This window comes from Centroberyx affinis, unplaced genomic scaffold (genome assembly GCF_046629955.1).
Source record: "Centroberyx affinis isolate AG114_WGS23_722 - 3 ecotype Tasmania unplaced genomic scaffold, CSIRO-AGI_Caff_v1 ptg005196l_1, whole genome shotgun sequence".
Lineage (NCBI taxonomy): Eukaryota > Metazoa > Chordata > Actinopteri > Beryciformes > Berycidae > Centroberyx > Centroberyx affinis.
This window is the reverse complement of record NW_027282585.1, coordinates 17,746-41,168: the sequence shown is the minus strand read 5'-3', so window position 1 is coordinate 41,168 and position 23,423 is coordinate 17,746. Positions and strand designations below refer to the sequence as shown.

At 40.3% G+C, this 23,423-nt stretch overlaps 1 protein-coding gene across 2 annotated transcripts in view; it reads left to right on the top strand.

Annotated features, from left to right (window-relative positions):
- Positions 1 to 23,423, top strand: part of gpt2 (glutamic pyruvate transaminase (alanine aminotransferase) 2) — a 44,294-nt gene that overhangs the window by 8,926 nt on the left and 11,945 nt on the right. For both annotated transcript variants that reach the window (XM_071546288.1, XM_071546287.1), the window contains 6 exons: positions 1,076 to 1,165; positions 12,593 to 12,701; positions 14,339 to 14,472; positions 16,285 to 16,528; positions 20,625 to 20,704; positions 22,341 to 22,477. In XM_071546288.1, the coding sequence (XP_071402389.1) occupies positions 1,076 to 1,165; positions 12,593 to 12,701; positions 14,339 to 14,472; positions 16,285 to 16,528; positions 20,625 to 20,704; positions 22,341 to 22,477 (794 nt within the window). The remainder of the gene's footprint in view (positions 1 to 1,075; positions 1,166 to 12,592; positions 12,702 to 14,338; positions 14,473 to 16,284; positions 16,529 to 20,624; positions 20,705 to 22,340; positions 22,478 to 23,423) is intronic.

Genomic DNA, 23,423 nt, shown 5'->3' with positions numbered 1-23,423 from the left:
TGACAGATAGTGTTTGTTTGTTTGTTTGTTTATTTATAAGGACAACACACATTAATCAGCATTTCTGTAAATGTGCTAGCCAGCTGGCTAATTTTCAATTGCAGTCATTTTGGCGAGATGTTTTAAAACCTATAAAGTGACAAAATTTACAGAACGAAGACAACAAGACGCCATAGAGAGCAACAGCAACAAAACAAGAACTCTCTAGACAGAACACAAGCCATGCAGAGCAACAGGAAACAGCAAAACATCAGCACAACAACACAGCAACAACAAACACCATTTCGGCACATTTAGCCATGCAGCAACAACACACAGCCAAGCAACACTGACCACAACCATCTTTTGATACATGCAGACATGCAGAGCAGCAATCATTATGTTGATCTTGATAAAATGTTACCAAATTGTTAATAAAATGCTAGTAGATATTCCATACATACCTAAGCCAAACTTTCATGTCAGTCGAACCAGTGTTTTGACTGACATAATGATGACTAGATAATGACCACATTTTTTAACCATTTTTTTCACCAGTTTTAACCCAAACCCCAACCCTAACTAATCCAGACACATCTATAGACCACTACTGTCAGAATCACCTGAAACCTGAAACTTATAAGAAATGAAATTGCGACTGTAATGTCTTAAATACTGAGTACTAATACTACTTTCTACATACAACACGGGCCTCGGGCCCACTGACTTATATTGAGGTGGGTGGAATATCAGTATGCAGAGGGCAGTGGGGGAAGCATCTCACCCAGGACGTCCACATTGATCCTTGGTTCCAACAAGCATATTATTTTGTTTCATCAGTGTGTGTGTGTGTGTGTGTGTTTGTGCGTACGTGTGTGTTTTCTGGTTTGCTGGCTTGCATGTAAAAATCCCTGCCCCCATGTTAAAAATAGACCTCCCTTAGAAGAAGACATGAGTGTGTGAAAACAAGGCAGCCAAAATCAAATCAAAAGCCCCAAATTAGCCTAAAATGTATAATAGTGTTGATGATTAATCTGTTCATGATGATGATGATGATAAATATACAGTCTTTTTTTTTTGTTTCTTGTCTCTCCAGGGTGTGAAGCAGCCCTTCACTGAGGTCATCAAAGCCAACATCGGGGATGCCCATGCCATGGGCCAGCAGCCAATCACCTTCCTCCGTCAGGTGAGGGTCGGACAGGGATTGGTCTGGAGAATCAGGAAGTGACAAGCCTCCTTTCGTTATTAAACTGTAACTTGAGCCACAGTTTGCATTTGGCGTCACCAGAGCCAATGCATTATATCCTGCTGCATTTTTTGGACTTAACTTCTTATTCTGCCACTTCCTCTGATCAAATTGGTGCCAGCAGCAAAATCCAGCCAAACGTTGATTCATAATTTCTCCTTTAAAGTATTATTGGCAGGTAAGCTACAGGTAACTTCAAAAGTAAAGGAAGGACATACCAGCATACCATGTCCTCCACTGATTTCCCAAGCCATTCCAGTTGTCGTGCTTAGTCTTGACTAGGGCTGAACGATTTTGAAAAACATATCTAATTGCGATTATTTTGACTGATATTGCAATTGCGATATGATTCGCGATATTAGAGGGGATGATCATTTTGACATCATTTTTCTCATTTTCATTGAAAAACGTATTAAAATGATCATGGTGTGATTTTTGCGGGGATCTGTACCAAACAAAGATGTTTTCTTAAGTCTGTAGAATATGATGTGTAGGCCAGGACATCTCTGCAGCACGACAGTATTTCAGTTAAAATGGTATTTTGATACACATTTCGACTTTAACAAATACTGCGATTTGAAAACTGCAGTAGGCCATATTGCGATTTCGATAAAATTTCGATTCATTGTTCAGCCCTAGTCTTGACCCACATCAGAATTGAAAGTGCAGTTGATTTCTCCAGTTTCTTTGGCATTAGACTAAATGTAGGGCAGCTGGACAATAGGAACTCAAAAGGTGGAGGGAACCAATACCAGGCCTGTGCGAATAGGACTTTAGTCTTTACACAAGAGAACTATGAGAGATCCTGGATACTGTTGATAATATTGTCCTAAATGCCACGTGGAGCTATTCAAGTGATGGTGAAGGGAGGTGGAAATCCAACCATGGGACAAAATGTTCCATGCGATAGATGAGCTTTCTGCCAGGCAGGGTAGGTAGACAGGCTCTTGTTGCTGCTAGACATGCAAACAGGAGCACAGAACTCTATCCTGCTCACCCCCACCTCCCCCCCCGGCGTCACCAGGCTGACATCACAGCGGTGCAATTGACACTCTCAAGCTATGGCACTGCAATCGAACTCTGTAACCGCGGGTACACTGCTGCTTCTCTGGTCAGCCTGCCTCTGACTCTGATGCTGGTTTCTATGAAGTGCAGCTCAGACTCATGGGCACACAGGTGATCTGCAGCCACATTGTAACATATCTACACAGCTGCCACTGTGCCACCTCTGTTATAGCTGCAGGCCCATTGGTTTACTGCAGAGATTCTCAACCTTTTTCATATCGAGGACCCCTAATTTAGTCCACAGTAGACCCACGGAAGCCCATTTGATGACATTTTGTCTCTCGGACCCAAATCTGAGAATATGTTTAGCATTAGATATGATTTTGTCCAGAATTCCAAGGCTATCTGTATTGTAGGTAGAGAGATAACAGAGAAACTATGATCAAAATAGTCATTCTTCTACCTTCTATAATTGTGTTAACTTCTTGTAATGAAATGATGCTTAAGTTTAAAAGATGACAACCTTAGGAGGATTTGACAGGGATGCTGACGCTGATTCATTGCTTGCAGCTGATTATCCCGACTTCAGCCATGACTACGTTTATATGTTTACCACGGATACTTCCTCTATGACGCTGTTCAGAGGATTAGAGGGCTCCTCCTTTTGGAGAAAGTGGATGATGGCCAATAGGGATGTAACGGTGTGAAATTTCACAGTACGGTACAGTATCTACCAAAATACCACGGTATACGGTATTTCACGGTATTCATTTTGTTCCCCCTTTTAATTAAACGTGCTATGGCCCATCGAAAAAACAAACAAGTATTTTGCTTTGAAGAAAAATATCGCTTTATTGAACTGAAACGTGTGCCTGTGTGTGTCTGTGTGTATTTAACTGAAACTCTCATGCATTAGCATTGTAACATTTACATAAAAACATTTAACGCAAGGCTCCTCCTTGGTGAGATAACGTTAATGTTCTAGCGCCCTGCAGTGCAACATCGGATAGTTTATTTTGCATTAAAGACGGAAAATACACACAATCTTGTAATCTAGTGCAGTTTAATAATGTATATTTAATTACAAAGTCCACTGTTGCAATTCAATATTGCCACCCGACAAGTCCTTGGTTATCACGGTGGTCACGGTAATGAAAATTAGGGGCAGTGTCATGTCATAGGGGGCGGTTTTGTCAGGAACAAAAACCTGCTTAGAGGGAGCATCGCTGTCCTCCTTCACATCTTTTTATTAATAACTTGAGTCACCATCCAGACAAGTATTGACCCTATCTAAAGTGAGGTGTGTCTTTGATTAGTATCTAGACTCAGTCAGCATGACTCACTCAGAGTCATGCTGGGAGTGGTTGGTGTTGGCTCCGGACTTCTTTTTTTATCAGCTGGCTTTGAAACGCATTGTTTCAAAGCCGCTGCTGCACAAACAGTATTGTGCACGCACGCACATACACACACACACACACACACACACACACACACACACACACAGCTGTACACAGGACTAGCCTATGTCATCAAGTATTGATTTATGTAACTTGGAACCATAGGTTACTAGCCTAATATGTAAGGTTAATTTCACAGTGAATTAATTTTCATATGAGGGATGTGCACAAGTCCACATGGTTGACTTTTCAGTGCCTGGTGTAAACCAGTATTAAAATATTCGGTGCATGCGGAAATTTCCAAAGGCTACATTTGACATCTTTATCAGTCATGTTATCAATGAGGGCAGAGATTATCTCAGGTCAAATGTCTGCATGCTAGTTTGGCTTCCTGGCTGGTAGAAATAGCTGGATGGAGCCATGCTACCTTCCACTGAACAAGATTATGCTTTACTTTATTGAAATTTGTGTGGGTTTGATAATGATATAATAGGGTCATTCCGTGTCAACTCAACCAGAGCTTGGCGGCTCGAACTTTTGATTTTGATCATTTTTCTCCTGGTGGAAGATATACATAAATGATGAAGAAAGCCCAAATATTAGTATAGTATCTGGCATTCTCTGGCAACCTCTTCTTTATGGACACAAAAGACTAGCTTCCTACCATGTGTCACACAGTTGGTCTTTGACCTTTGAAAACATGTCATAATTTGACAATTTCATTCTGGAGTCATATTCACAGGCCATTATCTAAGAGAATACGGTAAACCACCCAGGTCCTTGCAAATGTATAGACACCAAGATATTTTCCTTTTAAACCAGGAAGTAAAAGGATATTGAGGTATCTTTGGTAGAGTTGGATTGATTGACATTTAAACTGTTAAAAAAAACACTTGTGATTTTTTTTTTTTTTCATGTTTCAGCTACTACCATAGGCACACATCACAAAATCAAGTGCTGAAAATGCCAGAATCTTGTAGTCTACCTCCAAGTCTCTCTGTAAAAGAAAAATAGTGGAGCTCCCACCTTGCTCAATGTCGCTTTTAGACCCCTAAACCTGCTCCAAGTTTGACCCTCACCCTACAAAACTAGGTGAAACTCAGTAAATAATGATCAGTGAGCTTTAATATTTGAGCTTTCTTCATCATTTATGTATATCTTCCACCAGGAGAAAAATGATCAAAATCAAAAGTTCAAGTCGGCAAAGTTCCTGAACCCGAGGAAACCTGAAAACTGGACAGGCTGGTCGAAAAACCGGGCATCTGACAGCCAAAGGGCATAGTATCTTGGAAGTGTCTGGTGAGGTGGGTGAATAAAAAAACATAAAAGAATAACACATTTGATTGTTTTTATGCCCCGGCTCTGTGGATGGAAATGTCGGTCGATCGCTTGCTTGCTCTGTTCACCACTTTTGGTCACGTGGGTGGGTGAAAGTGTGCTGCAGGGAGTCAGGCTAGATAGCAGACTGTCAATCGGGAGACCTGTGTTCGATTTAGGGCTGGGCGATATGGTTGAAATCAGTATCATGATAATCATAAGGATTTTCCCCGATATCAGTATATATCACGATATGGTTCATGTAGGCAAAATCACGTTAAATAATCAAATTAATGTTCATCTCATTGAACCGAATGGTGATGTTAGGTGTGATGTCAAACAAAACTGAAATATTCAAATAATATTCCTACCATACCTCATTTTATGAGAGTTTTTAAGTAAAATGTGCTTGTCATCATCAATTCAGACAGCAGAAATGTGTGTCACGATATCAAAATATCTTCATATCATCACGATATGATTCCACTGAAAGACGATAAACGATAATATTGAATTATCGCCCAGCCCTAGTTCGATTCCCTGCAGGCACGCTTCCACAAAATTCAATGTCGCAGGGCTGTTAGACTCTTAGTCTTGTTTTCGCCATACTTTCCCCATGACTGTGCTTTTATTCTATTTATGATTTCAAATTCCGGGGTAGACAATATACAGTGCAATTTCAAACACAGCTATACTTTTTGAAACATATTATGACATAAGCATGAGCGAGGACAGTTGAAAAAAATAGGAAAACAACAAATGAAATAGGAGACAGAAGTTCCTCCTTCTTGCTTCACTCGTCCCTCCAAACAATTTATGAGCAGTCTATTATCAGACGGGCACAGAAAATAGTGTCTGATCCAACTCACATTCTCCACCCAGAGTTCCAGCTCTTACCTTCCGGTAGAAGATTCAGGGTTCCCAAGAGCAGGCTGAACCGTTATAAACATTCATTCCTGCCTATGTCCATTAAGCTTCTCAACACTAACATGTAATGTAGATGTTGGCCATGAGGGTTGTGCAATATGTCGCCGTTGTCAGCAGGTGTGTATGTGTATATGTGTATAGCAAACTGTTGAATATCTGTATGTGCAAACTGTGTATGTGTATGGAAGCCACGTGTTGTTAAGATGTTGACATTTTTTACTATGTAGTATGTATGTTTTTATCTTCTGTGGAACTGCAGGACGGAGTCTAGAACAAATTTCCCTACAAGGACATTAAAGTATATCTTATCTTATCTTATCTTATCTCAATCACTTGCTTTCTTCTCTGCTGAAAAATGCGACCAGAGCACATATTTGACCATGACCCCATCCATCTAGCTGGCAGCACAGACTTGATAAGTCTCACTTCAACTTCCTTGTTTCCATGCTGCCTGGCATTGTTTACTAGTTGCTAGCTTGCTAATTCAAACAGTGTTTTTTGCGAGCAAATTACTTTGCCACATACTTTCATCTCACTTTGCTGAAAACGGAACAAAAAAAAGAAACGTCTTGACCAGTTAACTTTGGTATCCTGAAGTATGTTTCCAGCACACCTGGGACTATCTGTGGTTTGTAGCTTTGGTGCTTCGCCACACACAGCCTTGCTCCCTCAGCCATCTTGTTTGATAAAAATCCAGCCTAGAAAAACAGAATTTTGTAGCATAGGGACTCTCTCCACAGGCATACATAAACCCTTGCCACTTAGGCACCACTAGTCACTGTTAGCCCGGTGTTTTTGTGTCTTGCTGCCTGCTCCACCGCCTCTCTGTCGCTGCTCCTCGTCTGTGATCTTGGGCTAGAACTTATATGGCTGTATATTTCTCAATCTGTTCTCTGATCTTTTGATCCCGAACTCACATTGACATAAGTGATGGCTTGTTGCACTCTGGAGAGTTTCCAATTGATGATGGTCATTTAAGCACCTTCCCTTTCCCGATTGGCTTTATTTTGATCATCTAGCTCTATATTCATTGATCCCCAGTTTGCACTGAGATGTTGCTTCATTTACATCTGATCAGTTGGCATGAGTGCATGAGCCTGTCAGACTCGGGACAGAGCATCCTACTGATTGATGATTTCATTTAAGCTCCTCCCCCTTTCCTCTTTGGCTTTTTTGGGGGCATTTTTGCCTTTATTTGACAGTTCAAAGTAGAGATAGACAGGAAAGATATAAACATAGACAAAGGTCCTAGGCTGGATTTGAACCCAGGATGCAGCGTTTACATGGTATGCGCCTTAGACCACTGAATGCCATTTTTTGATCGTCTCTATTTACTGATTCTCAAACCACAGATGAGATGTGTGATGGCTCATTGGACTCGAGAATTTCCTTTCGATTGATGATGTCATTGAAATTTCAGGGTTCCCACGCGTCCTGGAAAACCTGGAAATTTAGGGACTAGTTTTCCAGTCATGGAAACACCTGGAAATTGATTAAAATGACTAAATATCCTGGAAATAATCTATGTTGTCCTGGAAAATTTGAATTGTATTTTAGCCCCTCACTCAGATCGCCTACGTAAACCTAGGTGAGTATTTTGTTTGAAACTTGACTGTTGGTAGGATAAGCTGTGCGGTATGACAGGTATGCCCTCTCCTGGCATGCAATGTCTCCACCTAGTGGTGGCTGTATTTTGAGTTTAGACCGTTTGAGGTTGCTGTAGCTGGTCAGTGTGGAGTGTTGAAGCCACAGCAGATTGTATTAGCAATGTGAAGTCAGCAGCTATTAGTTCGTTTCCACAGAGCAAAATAAATATATGCCTGTAAGTATGAGCACACATGTCGTTTTATGTGAAGTAAAATGGATCGTTTGTTAAGATAATATTATTGCGATCGCGATGCTAATTTCCGTTAGCGCATAACTAAAACACCGGATCTTTTGACTTAAAATTTACTGGACATATTCTAATGTCAGCTAGCTGGTAGCACAAGTTTGAGTTTCAGCCGTCTCAACTCCAGTCCAGGCTCCCAGAGCTGTCGAAGGCCAATCGAGTCCTGCACGCGATATAAGATTGCCGCCTTGAGACACTTTCTAACCAACTGAAAGACGATAGAAAAGTATGACACTTGAATATTACAATCAATTTTTTTTCAATATATTGCTATGTTCTTTTACTTAAGACTGGACATAGGTGTAACTTGGATAGATGTAGGCTTAATAAAACTGTGTGTGTGTGTGTGTGTGTGTGTGTGTGTGTGTGTGTTAGGGTTAGGCTTACAGAGGTAGAACATAGTCAATTTTTGTCCAAGTTTGAAGTTCATATGAGGGACCTGGAGTATAAGCCAGTGTTTGGAGTGAGTATTGTAACTGCCACAATTCAAGTAAGTGTAACATGTTGGTGTTTATTTGTTGAGGAGCGCTTTGTAAGTAAAAAAAAAACAAACATACCAGTGCTGATCACGTCTAACAAAAAGAGGCCAGATGACCTTATTGTACAGTTAGCAGTGATGGGTGTAGCCGTCACCTGTAATGAACCCGAGACACTTCATCATGAACCCTGCATCATTAAAAAAGGAGGAATAAAAAAAAGTGGAAAATGTCCTGGAAAATGATTTCTTAAAAAGAGTGGGAACCCTGGAAATAACCTCCCTCTTTATGGATATGGAAACAAGAAACAGGAGCAGCAGCAGCCTGTGAAAAACATTAATGTCACTTTTCTTGGCCAATACTGGCACTTTTTTGGTATTATAATACGTTTATAGTATATATAATAGTTTCATTGCCTAACCTGAGGATATGGAAACAAGAAACAGGAACAGCAGCAGCCTGTGAAAAATTGTCCTCTTGGTTGCAGAACTGTGGACACAGAACATTAATGTCACTGCTCTTGGCCAATACTGGCACTTTTTAGAGATAGGGTTGAATATGGTGAGTTTTAGTGACCAATCTTAAAAACAAAAATAGAAACATTTTATCAGTGCCTTTACCATTTGTTTTTCTTCAGAAGCACCCTCCTGCTTTTTTTTGGGAAGTAAAGTCGTCAATGATGGCTTCATATGATTTCGAAGTTTCGAAAAACGTCTCTCCGCAGATGCTACTGTGACAGGAAATGTTACAGCTATTCTAAAAGCAATCAACAGATTGGGGTACAACTCCTGTATCTGCTTCTCATGGAGTATTCTCAGCAGCTGCATGGCTGTGATCTTGGGTGGAACAGATGGTAGGTTTAGGATCTCCTCTGCCATTTCAGCTTCACAGATGTCAGATTCTCCAGTCTTACTCAGCATCTTCTCAACAGCTGCACAGTGTATCTTCAAAGTGTGTCTTGACATTGTTATTATTCAAATTTGTTTATTGGATTTTTCAATTACAAAAAACATAATACACAGATACATAGGACATAAGGAAAACCAAGGCATGAGGCACAAAATAATAATTAATAAATAAATAAAGAGACACAACAACTAAGAGCCTCAAAATAACATCCACAAACATTATAGTAATTACAATACAATCGCAGGGAATGTGCTAACTGTTGAGAACATTCATGTTTTCGGAAACTATTGTCAAAAAGCTTTGCTGCAGCTACTTCAGCCAAATCTTAAGCACTATAGCATCTACAAGATTACAATAATTACAATAAAGTTTGCAGGGGATGTGTTAGCTGTTGAGGATACTCATGTTTTCTGGCAAACCACTGTCAAAAAAGCTTTGCTGTATCTACATCAGCCAAATCCTAAATACTGTATATCCACAATGCACATTTATTATATCTGTAGTACAGAGGGCATGTCACATCTCTCCTGGAGAGAGTTAATTGCAACATCAACCATGACATTGAAAAATGTGACTTCCAGGCTTCGCCGTGCATCAGTGAGAGGCTCATCAGCAGCCTCATATGAGAACAGCTTTTTGGTGTTACGAAGCCTTTTCTGCACTAGAATGGCCTCAATATTCATTTCCTTGCATAGATCCTTTGCTGCTGTGTGAACATCAGCAAAACCCGAGGCCCTGTACTATGTGAGTAATGTTTTGGCTGTAGCAAATAGGTCTGTGGCCACATCCAACTGCATTGAAGCTGACTGTAGAAGCTTGTTAGCCTGGTTGACAATGGTCAGGATGTCATACCATACTATATAACAAATCAGAAAGCGAGAGGACCCCACCTCTTCAGCAAGAGTCTTGGCCCGCACTTTGGCAACCGGATCAGATAAACTCTGCCGAGCCTCCAAAAGAGCATCTCTGATTTGTGCTGCCTGGTATCTCACTGCATGCATAGCCTGCTCTCTGTAGCCTGCTCTCTCACCTCGTGTCACTCCATGATGTGACTGTGAGGTCAACACGGCTCTTCAGAATTGCCCATCTTTGAGTTCCTCCGGAAAAGAAGTTCAGATGTGTAAAGAACAGCATCATCCCTTGATGCCTTTGCAGCATCTGCCAAAACCAAGTTTAATGTGTGTGCTCCACAGGGGACAAAGACAGCTCTTGGATGTTTTTCAAGAAGTCGTGCCTGTACATAGGGCTGGGCGATAATTCAATATTATCGTTTATCGTCTTTCAGTGGAATCATATCGTGATGATATGAAGATATTTTAATATCGTGACACACATTTCTGCTGTCTAAATTGATGATGACAAGCAAATTTTGCTTAAAAACTCATAAAATGAGGTATGGTAGGAATATTATTTGAATATCTATTCTGTTTTGTTTGACACCACACCTAACATTACCATTCGGTTCAATGAGATGAACATTAATTTGATTATTTAACGTGATTTTGCATACAGGAACCATATTGTGATTAGAGCTGCAACGATTAATCGATTAGTTGTCAACTATTAAATTAATCGCCAACTATTTTGATAATCGATTAATCGTTTGAGTAATTTTTAAAGAAAAATAAGTCTACATTCTCTGATTCCAGCTTCTTAAATGTGAATATTTTCTGGTTTCTTTCCTCCTCTATGACAGTAAACTGAATATCTTTGGGTTGTGGACAAAACAAGACATTTGAGGACGTCATCTTGGGCTTTGGGAAACACTGATCCACATTTTTCACCATTTTCTGACATTTTATAGACCAAACAACTAATCGATTAATCGAGAAAATAATCGACAGATTAATCAACAATGAAGATAATCGATAGTTGCAGCCCTAATTGTGATATATATTAATATCGAGAAAAATCCTTATGATTATCGTGATATTGATTTCAACCATATCGCCCAGCCCTACCTGTACACCTTGCCTTTTCCCCTTCATGTTTGCTCCGTTGTCATATGATTGACCTCTACAGTCTTGGAAATCTATGTGGAGCTCTTGTAGCTTGTCTAGTGTCACTGTGGACAAATTTCGATCTCCCCCACAACAATAAATGCTAGGAAATATTCTTTTATCTCTGGCTCTGGATCCAGATCAACAACCCGTATGATGACTGACATCTGTTACTGATGGCTGATGTCAGGGATACAGTCAAGAATGATCGAGTACTTTGAGTTGTGAATTTTTCCAGCAAATCCATTACCTTAGCACTGATCGAGTGGATGAGCTCATTTTGAGTGTCCTTTCCCTGATATAGTGTGTGTGTGTGGCCATCTTTGATTTTAGATTGGATGACGCCCTAAGCATTTGCCGATTCAGCTTATAAGGAGCCCCGACCCTGGGAATATGAGAATGAGAATGCGGCAGAGCATTCTGTAGTGACAGGTGACAGGGCTCTACAGACAGAGAGGAGTAAACATGGCGATGCCAGCGGGGAAGCGCAAGTTCCGGTTCTGTTGGACCGTCGTCCTGGAGGAGAAACCGGTGGAGCCTGCGTGTTGTAGCTTCATTCACACTCAAACATCATAGTCCATTATCAGTGTTTTGAGCCTGTATAATCCTTCACGTGCACTGAAAACCTGCGTGATGCAAAGCAAGGAAATATTACCAAAAATCCTGCTGGAGTCTTTTAATGTGTGACGCTGTATGATTCTCAGCCTTAACAGAATCTTCAAGTGTGAGCACCACTAGGACTGAAAACTCATGACTTGAGACAAATTGTTATTGTGACATATTGCGGAAAACAGGATTTCCCTTACCTCTTTGATTATAAAGGAGTTGGATGTGCTATCTAAACATTGTGAAAGTATAATTTTTTTTTTTTTCAAAGCGGTCGCCATTGTTTATTTACCGAAGAGTTTTCCCTACCTGACGCTGCACATTTCACTCTTGAGACGGTTAGCCAATCAGAACAGAGGGTCATTAATATTAATGAGCCACAGCAACAAAAACAGCCTGTTCTTGGTAAGGCTCAGAGAGATGAATGTGTTTTTGGTACATGACACCACACAAACCACTTTTAATGGACCTCGACATACAATAAAACACTGGAAAGTGTAGAATATTGGACCTTTAAATGTGAGAGTGTGTCAGAATAAATGTCGGTATTAGAGGTGCAATAAATCGACCATAATATACAAGATCTGTAGGGTGATAGAGTTATTGATCAAAAGCAGTGACTCAACGATTGCTTGGCCAGATGCTAAGATTTCTGGCTTTCAAAGGCCCATACTCTGTTTTGAAGCAAACATCCCTACCCAATGGAATTTCAAGACACTTGCAATGTTGTCGATCCTTGCAAATGAATATTGGAATGTTTGGTTTTTATGACCCTTAAGATCCTTACAGTGCGTGTTTGTGTAATTGAATATGACCCCCTCCACTCTGTCTCTCTATAGGTGGTGGCTCTGTGTTGTTTCCCTGAGCTGCTGGACAGTCCGGCTCTCCCCGACGATGCCAAGCAGCGAGCCCAGCGCATCCTGCAGGGCTGTGGAGGACAGAGCCTCGGTGGGTGGGTGTGTGTCTGTCTATGGGCTGGAAAAGGACGGACTCTTTGTGTGTGTGTGTGTGTGTGTTTGTGTGTGCGTGTTGTGCGGCGGGGGGCTTACATGTGACAATGCAGGAGCTGGTAGAGGGGAGTGCTGACATAGTGGGATTATTGCCTGCTGACACACTGGCCCTTTAGAAAAAGTTTGTCAGGATCTGGTGGAAAAACACAAAGCCAAATGGGGTTAATGTTTAAATCTTGTGAGACACCACTGACTTACAACTATTGGCCCGAAGAAGTTGAATGACTATAGTCACATGCAGTCATAAAATCCATTAAAATTACTCTTTTCCATATAAATACCTTAACCAGTCTAGAGTAACCTAACCCCTGATAGCCCCTGATCTGATTGCAACATCAAGGTGATTATGTGAGATTTTCCCCCACATATACACGGGTCTATGACGACGTCTATGACCGGATTGTTTCACAAGTTTTTTAGGTCCAGATGACATTTCAGCTAATCTCTATAAACAGATATCTGCATATGAGACGTTGTCTCTCAACTCCAACTCCACTCTCGCATCTCAAGTTGCTAATCGGACTGTAAACAATGACCGGCGCACGGAAGAGGAAGTCTTGGCCCGGATGTCCGCTGGCTACACCGGAAACCCCGAAATATTGGCCGTCGCCCCCCAGAGTCTAATCGTCATCAGACGGATAGACGATGGGTTCTGAAATTGCCTCCACTCTAAACGATTTCCGTGGGGGAGGGGGATTCGATTATCCCTAACCAATCACTAGAGACCAACGTATCCGCCTGAATCTAACGTAATTTTAAATCGACACTGATGCAAGTTGGTAGATGAGACTCTTCCCAAATCCAGTGGGGAGAACGCAAAAAACATCTCCCCTTTGAATAAATGCCTTCAAAGCAGAGAGCTGTTCGGATTTCAAAGTAATTGGTACTTTTAATCGATTTAGAACAGCCTGGATAGCAGCGTCTATCTTGTCTATAGCGGTCGCCATTGTTGTTATTACTCCTCCTTGGTTCCGGCGCACAGCTTGACAACAGCTTGACAATGCCATTAGTCCCCCCCCCCCCCCCCCCGGCGCTCATTGGACCGATCATTTTTCAACCGAGAAACCGCTGTTTCATGTCACGATGCCAGACCAGAATCAGTCAACTCAGTGGAGTGGGCAGATTCAAAGGTCTGGACCCAGACAATCCAGTTCCAGTAATAACTGACCAAAGATGTGCTCATCCCTATTATCATCTGAAGGAATACAGGCAATCTCATCGTACAGAAATTTTTTCATAGAAAACCCAGGGGAAAGAAGTTGGTGAAAGCCCTCCTCCTCCCCCCTCTCCCCTACCCATTGTAGTCTTTCAAACTTGTAACTATGAGCATAAAACAGCATAATCACATATAGTGTTCCTGTTTTGGACTCATATGGAAAACTATTTTTAAAAATGGATAGAGACAGCTTTGGTCAATCAAGTATCTTTGAACTACATCATTTAGAAGACTGAGCCTATGGTTAATCAAAGATGGAATGTTTCTTAAAGCAGAACCAATGACATCATAGCATATCAGCAGATGATATACATGTTAAAATAAGAATCTCTGTGTGTGTGTGTGTGTGTGTGTGTCAGGCTCATACAGTGCCAGCCAAGGGGTGGAGTGTATCCGTAAGGACATCGCTGCCTACATCGAGCAGAGGGACCAGGGCGTACCTGCTGACTGGAACAACATCTACCTCACCACAGGGGCCAGTGATGGCATCATGGTACGAACTGAAACCAAAGCTGGGGTATTGACAGGGAGTGGACAAAATGAGGGAAACTCATAACGGTATATGAATATCAAGTATCTAAGTGTAGAGGAGGCACCCTTTGCCTTCAGAACAGCTTGAGACCTCCTTGTCCTGCTATCATACTGCATCCTGAACTGTGTTTAACTTTAATTGTGGTTGAAGGCTTCCTTTGTCTTTTTTGAAACATAAACACATCTGGAGGAAAAAGGCTGAAAGACGACTCAGCAGATCACATTACTTTTTTCCGTTTCTCAGGGCTTCAGGTTTTGTGCTCCTTACACCAGGTTATGCATCTATGTGTGTTCACCTTGAATGGCAGCCCTGTTATAAATATCAGTTTTGTGAAGCTCAGTACATTTTTTTGCTGAGACTGTATCACAGAGGTGGTGTTCAATTCTGTGGTAATTTGAGTCTGTAGTTTAATGGTGTTTAATGTACCAACTATCCTATCTATCTATCTAACTATCAAACGAACCATTTTTCAGACCCAATTCAGATGACTACATGGCCTCTTTGGAACTCTTTTTGACTATGTTCAAATAGGGCTGGACAATAATTCAATATTATTGTTTATCGTCTTTCAGTGGGATTATATTGTGATGATATGGTGATTTTGGGATATCGAGACGCACAATTGTGCTGTCTGAACTGATGAGAACAAACACATTTTATTTAGAAACAAAATGAAGTATGGTAGGAATATTATGTGAAAATTTCAGTTTAGTTTGACATCACACCAAACATTACCATTCAGTTCAATATGATGAACATTAATTTAATTATTTAATGTGATTTCGCTTATGTGAGCCATATCGTCATATATATTGATATCGAAAAAAATCCTTATGATTATCGTGATATTGATTTCAACCATATCGTCCAGCCCTATGTTCAAATCTGTAGCAAAAATGTAGCAAATCTTATTTGTTTTTCAAATCTTGTATAGATTACATTGTAATTTACAAATGACCAAATTGGATTGGATTGTTCAAACATTTGCTGTCATTATGACATTGGTTGTCATAGTAACATTGCAGGCATGCACACGCTATGGGCATGTTTTCTGTTCAACAATTCTGAGTGGTAGCAACAAGCTAATAATATGGCTGTTTGGCTGTTGCTTATTCTGTTTTCATAACGCCATTTTCTATTCATGAAGCAGAATCATGAAAGCGCTTCACTAGTCCCGGCATCGCTATTGTCTTGCTCTCCTCCATGTTTGTTGTTCTCTGCTTTTATCATGTGATGTTAAATACATGTTGCGTGGGGAGTGACAGAAAACAACTTGAAATTGGATCTTAGCGGTCAGATGTGGGTGGCATTTTCAGACATGTGATTTGAATTGCATTTCAAACCATCTACGAATGTGGTTTAAATCTGAGCTGAACAGATTCCATGTGTTTTTTTTGCTGATCAGATTTTAGAGAAAATATCTGACTCGTTTTGTGTGCAAAAAGTTAATTTCAGCTGCCTGTGTGAACATGGCATTATTTGCCTCATGTTGCTTTGAAAAGTCACATATTAAAGTGGTGATTGTCAGACTTTGTTTGTAGCTGACACATACTACTAATTGGCATTAAACTTAATATGACTGTGTAGCTGCCATGTAACTGTGATTTAGTTCATTCAAAGTTTTTCATGTGGTGTTTCCAGTATGTCTTATCTCCTGTATGTCTGCATCTTGAAGTCTAGTTGATGGCATATCTCGGGCTTTTACATTGTCTGTCTGTCTGTGTGTTATGGATTCATATATTGACACGGTCCTGACCTCTCGTATGTTTCCAGAGCATCCTGAAGCTGCTGGTGTCAGGTCAGGGAAGCTCCAGGACTGGCGTGATGATCCCCATCCCTCAGTACCCGCTGTACTCGGCAGCCATCTCAGAGCTGGAAGCAGTGCAGGTCAACTACTACCTGGATGAGGCCAACTGCTGGGCACTGGATATCGGAGAACTGCAGCGAGCCTACCAGGCAGCCAAGCAGCACTGCCAGCCCCGAGTCCTCTGCATCATCAACCCTGGAAACCCCACCGGTGGGATCTCTATCTCTATACATGCGTTCACACTGCAAGCAACTTGGTTGATTTGTCGATCTATTCCAACCTATTGTGGGCGGTACCAGAGCCTCCGATTGCATCCACGTAGTGGTTTTCTGCAGCTACAAAGTTCTGAACAGACAAATCATTCATTTTCTGCTGCTTTGGTATCACCTTTCATAATAACATTGATAACATTCTGTTAACATAACTAGCTAGCAAGCACTAATTAGATGCCATTAATCCAAAATAAAGAGAAAAAACTCTTCGAAATTACTTCAGAGTATACCATTGACCCCAACAATGAATGCAGCTGTTCTCCAAGCATTGTTTTTGAGACGTTAATTCCTTGTTGTGTAGTGGAAGCTTCATCTTAATGACCAGAACGGGGTTTGTTCAAACTGAACATTTATTCTCCTTCATACTGCAGTTTAATGAAAGGGGAGAAACAGCGGACCTTGCATCCGACATCTTGAATACACAAGCGAGCGACAAACTAGAGCAGCTACTTCCTTGAAACTTCAAAATAAAAGCATCTCTGTCTGTAGCTTGAACAAGGCATTTCAAAGTAAATAAATCCATAGTAACACTGAATAATCATCATTACCAGGTTTCTCATGACATCAAATTTACTGTAAATACTATAACTGAAAATAGTACGTCTTTTATATTTCTTGATATATAAGTTAAACTAAACATTCATTGCCTTATTTAATTGCTTAAATCAAACAATTCACAACATTCCTGTAGTCTTTCAAATAAAAGCTGTAGAGAACTGGGAAGCACCTTACCAGGCGGAACATTGTTCATGAAACAAAATAATATTGGTAGAGAAATAAGGAAGTCGTCGTGACCTCAGCTATGGCCAACTTTTCTTGTTTCCCTGGTCACAGTGTTCCTGGTCGCTCAGCTCTAGGAAATGAATGGCCTCTGAGTGACTTGTGTTGCTCGCAGTGTGGACGCACTCATTCTGTCTCTCTTTACCTCTCATCCCCTCTGCTCTTCATGCCTCTCTCTCCTTTCCTCTTGTCTTGAAGCTCTCCGGGAAAAAAAAGGGTTTCTTTTTAAAGATAGCTTTTGGCATTTTTCCTTTATTTGGGCTAGTAGTCCACAGTTGAGAGAGATAGAAAATACTGGGAAAGACAGAGGGAGGTGACGTGACAAAGGTCCTAGGCTGGATTTGAACCCAGGGTACATGGGGTTGCAATTTAGTTACCTGAGCCACCAGGAGCTGGCCTTTTTGTTTCTATCCATACAGTCTGTCCTACATAATGTTAATACCTGCCAAGGTACCAGCTCCCCCGCGTTGTATCACAGAGCTGTCAACGTCAAAAAAAAATATTCCTGTATCAGGGATGGAACTTCTTTAATCCATCCAAGACAAACATTCAGTCTACTAGTCTAGGAAGTGAGTGTGCTTTTCTGAATGCTCAAAAAAAATATGTAACCCTTTCAATACATGAGAGAAGCTGGTCACTTTTGTTCTGTTAAGCTTAAGACTACAAGTGTAGATTGTGTAGGTGTGGGTGTGCAGTTGCTTCAGTCAACCGATTGTTCACCCAAAAATGAAGATTCTGTCATTATCTACTCACCCTCATGCCAGTTGAAACACAGGTGAAGGTGAAAACACAGGTGTTACTCCATATAACACACAAGGAGATTGCCAGCACTGAACTGGACTGCAACAAACAGCCAATGAGTTGTTGCTATTTAGAGGCATAAGCCATAGGTCGGGACACCACAGATTCTATCAAAAGTCAATAAACAGCAATATTGAATTATTGCCCAGCCCTATTGGGTACTATCAGTGAAGAAATATATCTCTGCCTCTTTTGCATGGATTTCTCCCTGTGTGATTGCTGAGCGTTGATGCAAAATGATGGGTCTGGAAAGAAAAACTTGTTCTTTGCTGAAATATTTTTGTTATCAAACTCCATTGTAAACGTGATGTCATGTTTTCTTATTCCCATGTTATCCACGGGAATAAGAAAAATACACCACCAAACAACAAAATAGGCCCAGAAATGCATTTTACATGATCAATAGCTGTTTTTAATACTGTTAAAATGTTTTATGGTGCATTTTTCCTTTAAGCCTTAAGCCATACAAACTAGTACCTAGTACGTGCCATGGCTAAAATCTCAGTGCATGTTGATGTGATTATGTAAGCTGTCAGTTGACCAGTGGCTCAAGAAGATATATTTAAATATGATGTGAAGTGATAAAACAGCTGCTGTGTCTATCCTTAGAAGAGTCTTCCTACACTGCAAAAAATAATAAGACAGTTCAACTTAAAAACATAAGTTTCCTTGCTGCCTTCAAATTGTGAGTTGACTGAAGTAGTACTGAATAATTAGGTCAAAGATCATTAGTTAGTTGTTCTAATGTAGGAAAGCTAACTGAGTGAACTTGAGACAATAAGTTCAATCAACAAATGTATAGTCATGCTGATTCGTGTTACCAAGTTGAATGCATTAATTGATGAACTGAAATCCAGTGTTATTTATTTTTTCACAAGGTTTGCTAGGTTTAAGTTTGAGTTCCTCTTGTATCACATGATTAATACACAGTTCAGCATATAGTATGCAGCTGCAATACACTTACTTATAGTGGATTGTACTTGTTATGTGCATCAGAGAGAAACTTACTTGACTGTGAATTCCCAGATACATAGATAAGATAGATAGTAGATTTTATCATGTTTTTTTATTTTTATTTTTTTAATCAGAAATTGACCTATGATTCACCAAACATACATACATAACAAGTCTCTATCATGTAACTTCATTCAAACCAGAAGAAGGAAGAGTTTTTGGAGAGTTAAACCGAATGCAATGCATACTGGGAAGTCTGCTAATAAACTAACAGTGTTGAGTTTAGTGAATGCTTTATAAGGTGTTCTTTCAACTCATAATTTTAAGTCACAAGATGTGAACTCATGATTTTTATCTATGAAGCTCATAACTAGCACTTTTAAGTTCTTCTTAAGTTCATCTATATACATTGTGTTAATGGATAAAGATGAGTTGATTTCACTAAATTGCACTATGAGTTTTTACAGTGATAGTTCCCAGTTAAACCAACTAGGCATCTAAGTCTCAAATATCCCAAATAGCTCTGCTATAACTTCATATGGTCCCAGTTAAGTCTCATATACACACACACACACACACACACACACAGCGAGGTATCTATCCAAATATTTCTTGAAAATTATAAGAAGAGGATAAGAAAAGTGAATGGAAATGGGTAAAATGATATTTGGTCACTGACACAAACTCTTCCACCCTTTCTGTTGCAATCTTTCCTTACAATTATGTAATTGTCTTTCAATTTCAGCATCCTTTGAGTTGCCTAGCCAAGTTTCTGTGAAACATAAAGGTCCCACCTTATTAATGTTGGGAAAATCCAAGTTTGCGTTGTCTCCAGTCTGCCTTGACTCCATTAACAAGAAGTCCTGTCCTTGACTGGATTTGTGAGCTATTTGTATTTTTTTCCCTTAATACAATAATTCATATGTATGAAGGTATTATTGTAGCAAACCCCTGAGAACTTAAAATCAGTTTAAAGCTGTTTTTATTCACCTTATGATTCCAAGTGAGGTATGTTTTATCACCTTTTAGTAGCTTTTATAAGATATTCTTATTGAATTTGGTTAGTTAAAAATTGCCAGGCTACTAGATTGATGTATTCCATTCTCATGAAGCAAACGTTTTCTTCCACCAACGTATACCATGGTGGGCAGTAGGGTTGAAAACTAGGGGTATAGCTGGTGATTGGTGAACTATAAAAGTTGAGATTTTATTGAATACAAATATTGTAAATTTGTAAATCTTTTTAGTGAATTCAAATTTAAGATGTGTATAGATATTGTGGTGTAGATTCTACTTATCAGGTGTTTTGCTACAATAATACCTTCATAAATATGATGGAAACACATTGCCACTTATGTGTAAACATTCAGTTGACAGTTGGATGGAAACATAGCTCTTGTCTTATATGAAGCTGTGTGGTGTTTTAATAGCTAGCTATCGACTGACTGTTAATGTCTTCATACTGTCTCCCCTCACATCCCCCACCCCCTCTTCTCCAGGTCAGGTACAGAGTAAGAAATGCATAGAGGAGGTGCTCCACTTCGCCTATGAGGAGAACCTCTTTGTCATGTCTGATGAGGTAACTCCCACTGCCAGCACAAAATACTTGCTACCACTGATTATTGAACTCGTCCGATCAGACAAGCTGTCAGAAATCCTCACTTTTATATCGAGTCATTGTTAATCTGAAAAAGCAGTTAAATCTGTTTCTACAGCCACACTTCCTCTTCCGCAATCAGATTAATGGTTGCATACTCGGTATTACATTTTCTTTTTTTTCACGGACGCCAAATTGTAGACAAAGGGGTGTAGTATGGTCAGATGTTCAGATGTCAACGGCACAGCAAACCTGCTAGTTGTTTAACAGATAGACAAAGGTACAAATTCAGTCATTCCCACTGTAGTTCCACTTATGCAAATCTGTTTAGCCTACAGATAGAATACTAGCTGTTATTACAATGGCTCATTGTAGAGGCTCACAGGATCTCGCTCTCCTGATGAGCTTTGAACTTCACCTTCACTTCACTGTGCATTCACACTGTGAGCAAGATGAGTGATGAGTTACTCTATTCTGACTGATTTTGGGTGGTATGAGAGGCTCTGATTGCATCCATGTAGTGGTCTAGAAATCTTTGCACAGGTAAATCATTCACTGCTTTGGTATTCGCTTTCATAATGTTACATTGTTTTGATGAGTTAACATAGCTAGTCACTAGTCAGCTAATTAGGTAGCATTAATCAAAAATAGACTGGAAAAAGGTTATCATCCCCAACAACGGATGCAGCCATTTTCCAAGCATAATTCTTTTGAGACGTTATTCCTGTAGTCTTTTCAGATACAGGTTGTAGAGTACTGGGAAGCTTTGAATGGCTGTAATCACCTTCTTGCCCTTTTTGCACTTGCCAGGTAGAACTATTGTTCATGAGACAAAATCACATTGCTAGGGAAACAAAGGAAACACAGGAATCTGATTGACTGTTGACGGCCAGTGACCATGAAATGTTGCCTGATATCAGACAGAACTGTCAACTCGTTCCACTCCATTTCTATCTTCAGTCTGACATTGCCTCCACTCTAACCGATTTCCGTGGGGGAGGGGGATTCGATTAACCCATCACTAGAGACCAACGTATCCGCCTGAATCTAACGTCATTTTAAGTCGACACTGATTGTTGGCACGCTTGTCCAATCGTTGGCTGAGTTTCCCTGGTTGCTCAGCTTGTTAGGAAATAAATGGAGTTCTGGTGTTGCTCGCAGTGTGAATGCGTGGTTATTGGCTCCCCAGAAGGAGTGTAGGTGGGGTTCCTCAGATGTTTCCTTGTCAGACCGTCTTCACCTTAACAGAGAAAAATGAAATGGAGAGCTCATCAGCACTCGGGAAGTAGAGTGACGGACAACCAAATCGTGCAATGAAAAACACTAGGTAGTTGGGTCCAAAATTAACACTGAGGTCAGGGGAGGAAATCGTTGACATGGTTGCCCTGGATAGAATTAAAATTTAAGAGTAATTCAAGTAATAATTACTATTACCTTTCATACCCTGGAGAAACCAATCTTGCTCGAATGGGCCTTTAGTCAGTTGCCACCTCAGCAGGCCATGCATGGAGCCACTAAAACTCCCAGTGGCTCCAATTCCAACTAACTGCAAGTTTAGTTGATAAACTTCATATGTTGTTATACCAGTTTTTACTGAGCCAGCCTCTTATTTGTTCAGGTTTACCAGGACAATGTGTACTCACCAGACTGTCAGTTCCACTCCTTCAAGAAAATCTTGTATGAGATGGGCCCTGAGTACTTCAACAGTGTGGAGCTGGCCTCCTTTCACTCTACCTCCAAGGGCTACACTGGAGAGTGAGTATTCACTGAGTTCAACATATACAAACACAGTCACAGATCACACATTTGCACACATTTGCACAGTCTCTCTCTCGCTCTCACACATGCACACTTCATTAGGTAAACTATAAAAGGTTCAATTTTCTGAAGAATTTTTTTTTGCTTGCTTCAGCAAGACAGGTTGAAGAGAGTTGAATTCATCATAAAGAGATTAAATGTCTTTAAATTTTGAGAATTTGGATCTTATGCGATTTATTTGAAAGCCACAAGTCCTGTCGTTATCAATACATGAAAGGATAGGTAGGCCTAATAATGTTTTTAAAGGTTGTAGTATTATGGGTTGTAGTAAAAGCAGCAGTCAGGAGTAGAAGTAATACAATTAGCAGTAGTAGTAGTATTTGGACTATCAGTATTAGAAACAGAAGTAGCACTAGTAGTAGTAGCAGTAGTAGTAGAGATGTGTGTGTGTGTGTATGTTACACAGTGAAATACACTGTAGATGGTCATATTTGACTACACCAAATGACTGGATCACTTTAGAAAAACTTTAGAATAATTAGGTGGCAGTGACTATAAGAAATGACTGAATACAAGCCTTCAATGTTAAGGGTACAACGCCAGTAGAGCTCCCCCTGGTGTCATAAACACGACACTACAGTACAGGCAGAATCAACAGTGTCGTGAATAGGACACCAGGGGGAGCTCTGCCAACAGTGTTTGCAGAGAAAAGCGAGAAGCCTTCTATCAGTAGTAGTATTTGGACTACCAGTATTAGAAACAGTAAAAGTAGCAATAGTGGTTTTCACTAACCACTAGGCTACTGAGTCCACTAGGTGGAAATGGAGGGAGCGCAAAAAAATAGGGCCAACATATATTTCAAGCCTTAGAAAGAGTATTTTAACTGTATTAGTGCACTACATTAATCAATTTAAACATGGCTTTGCGGATATGCTCTTGAGAG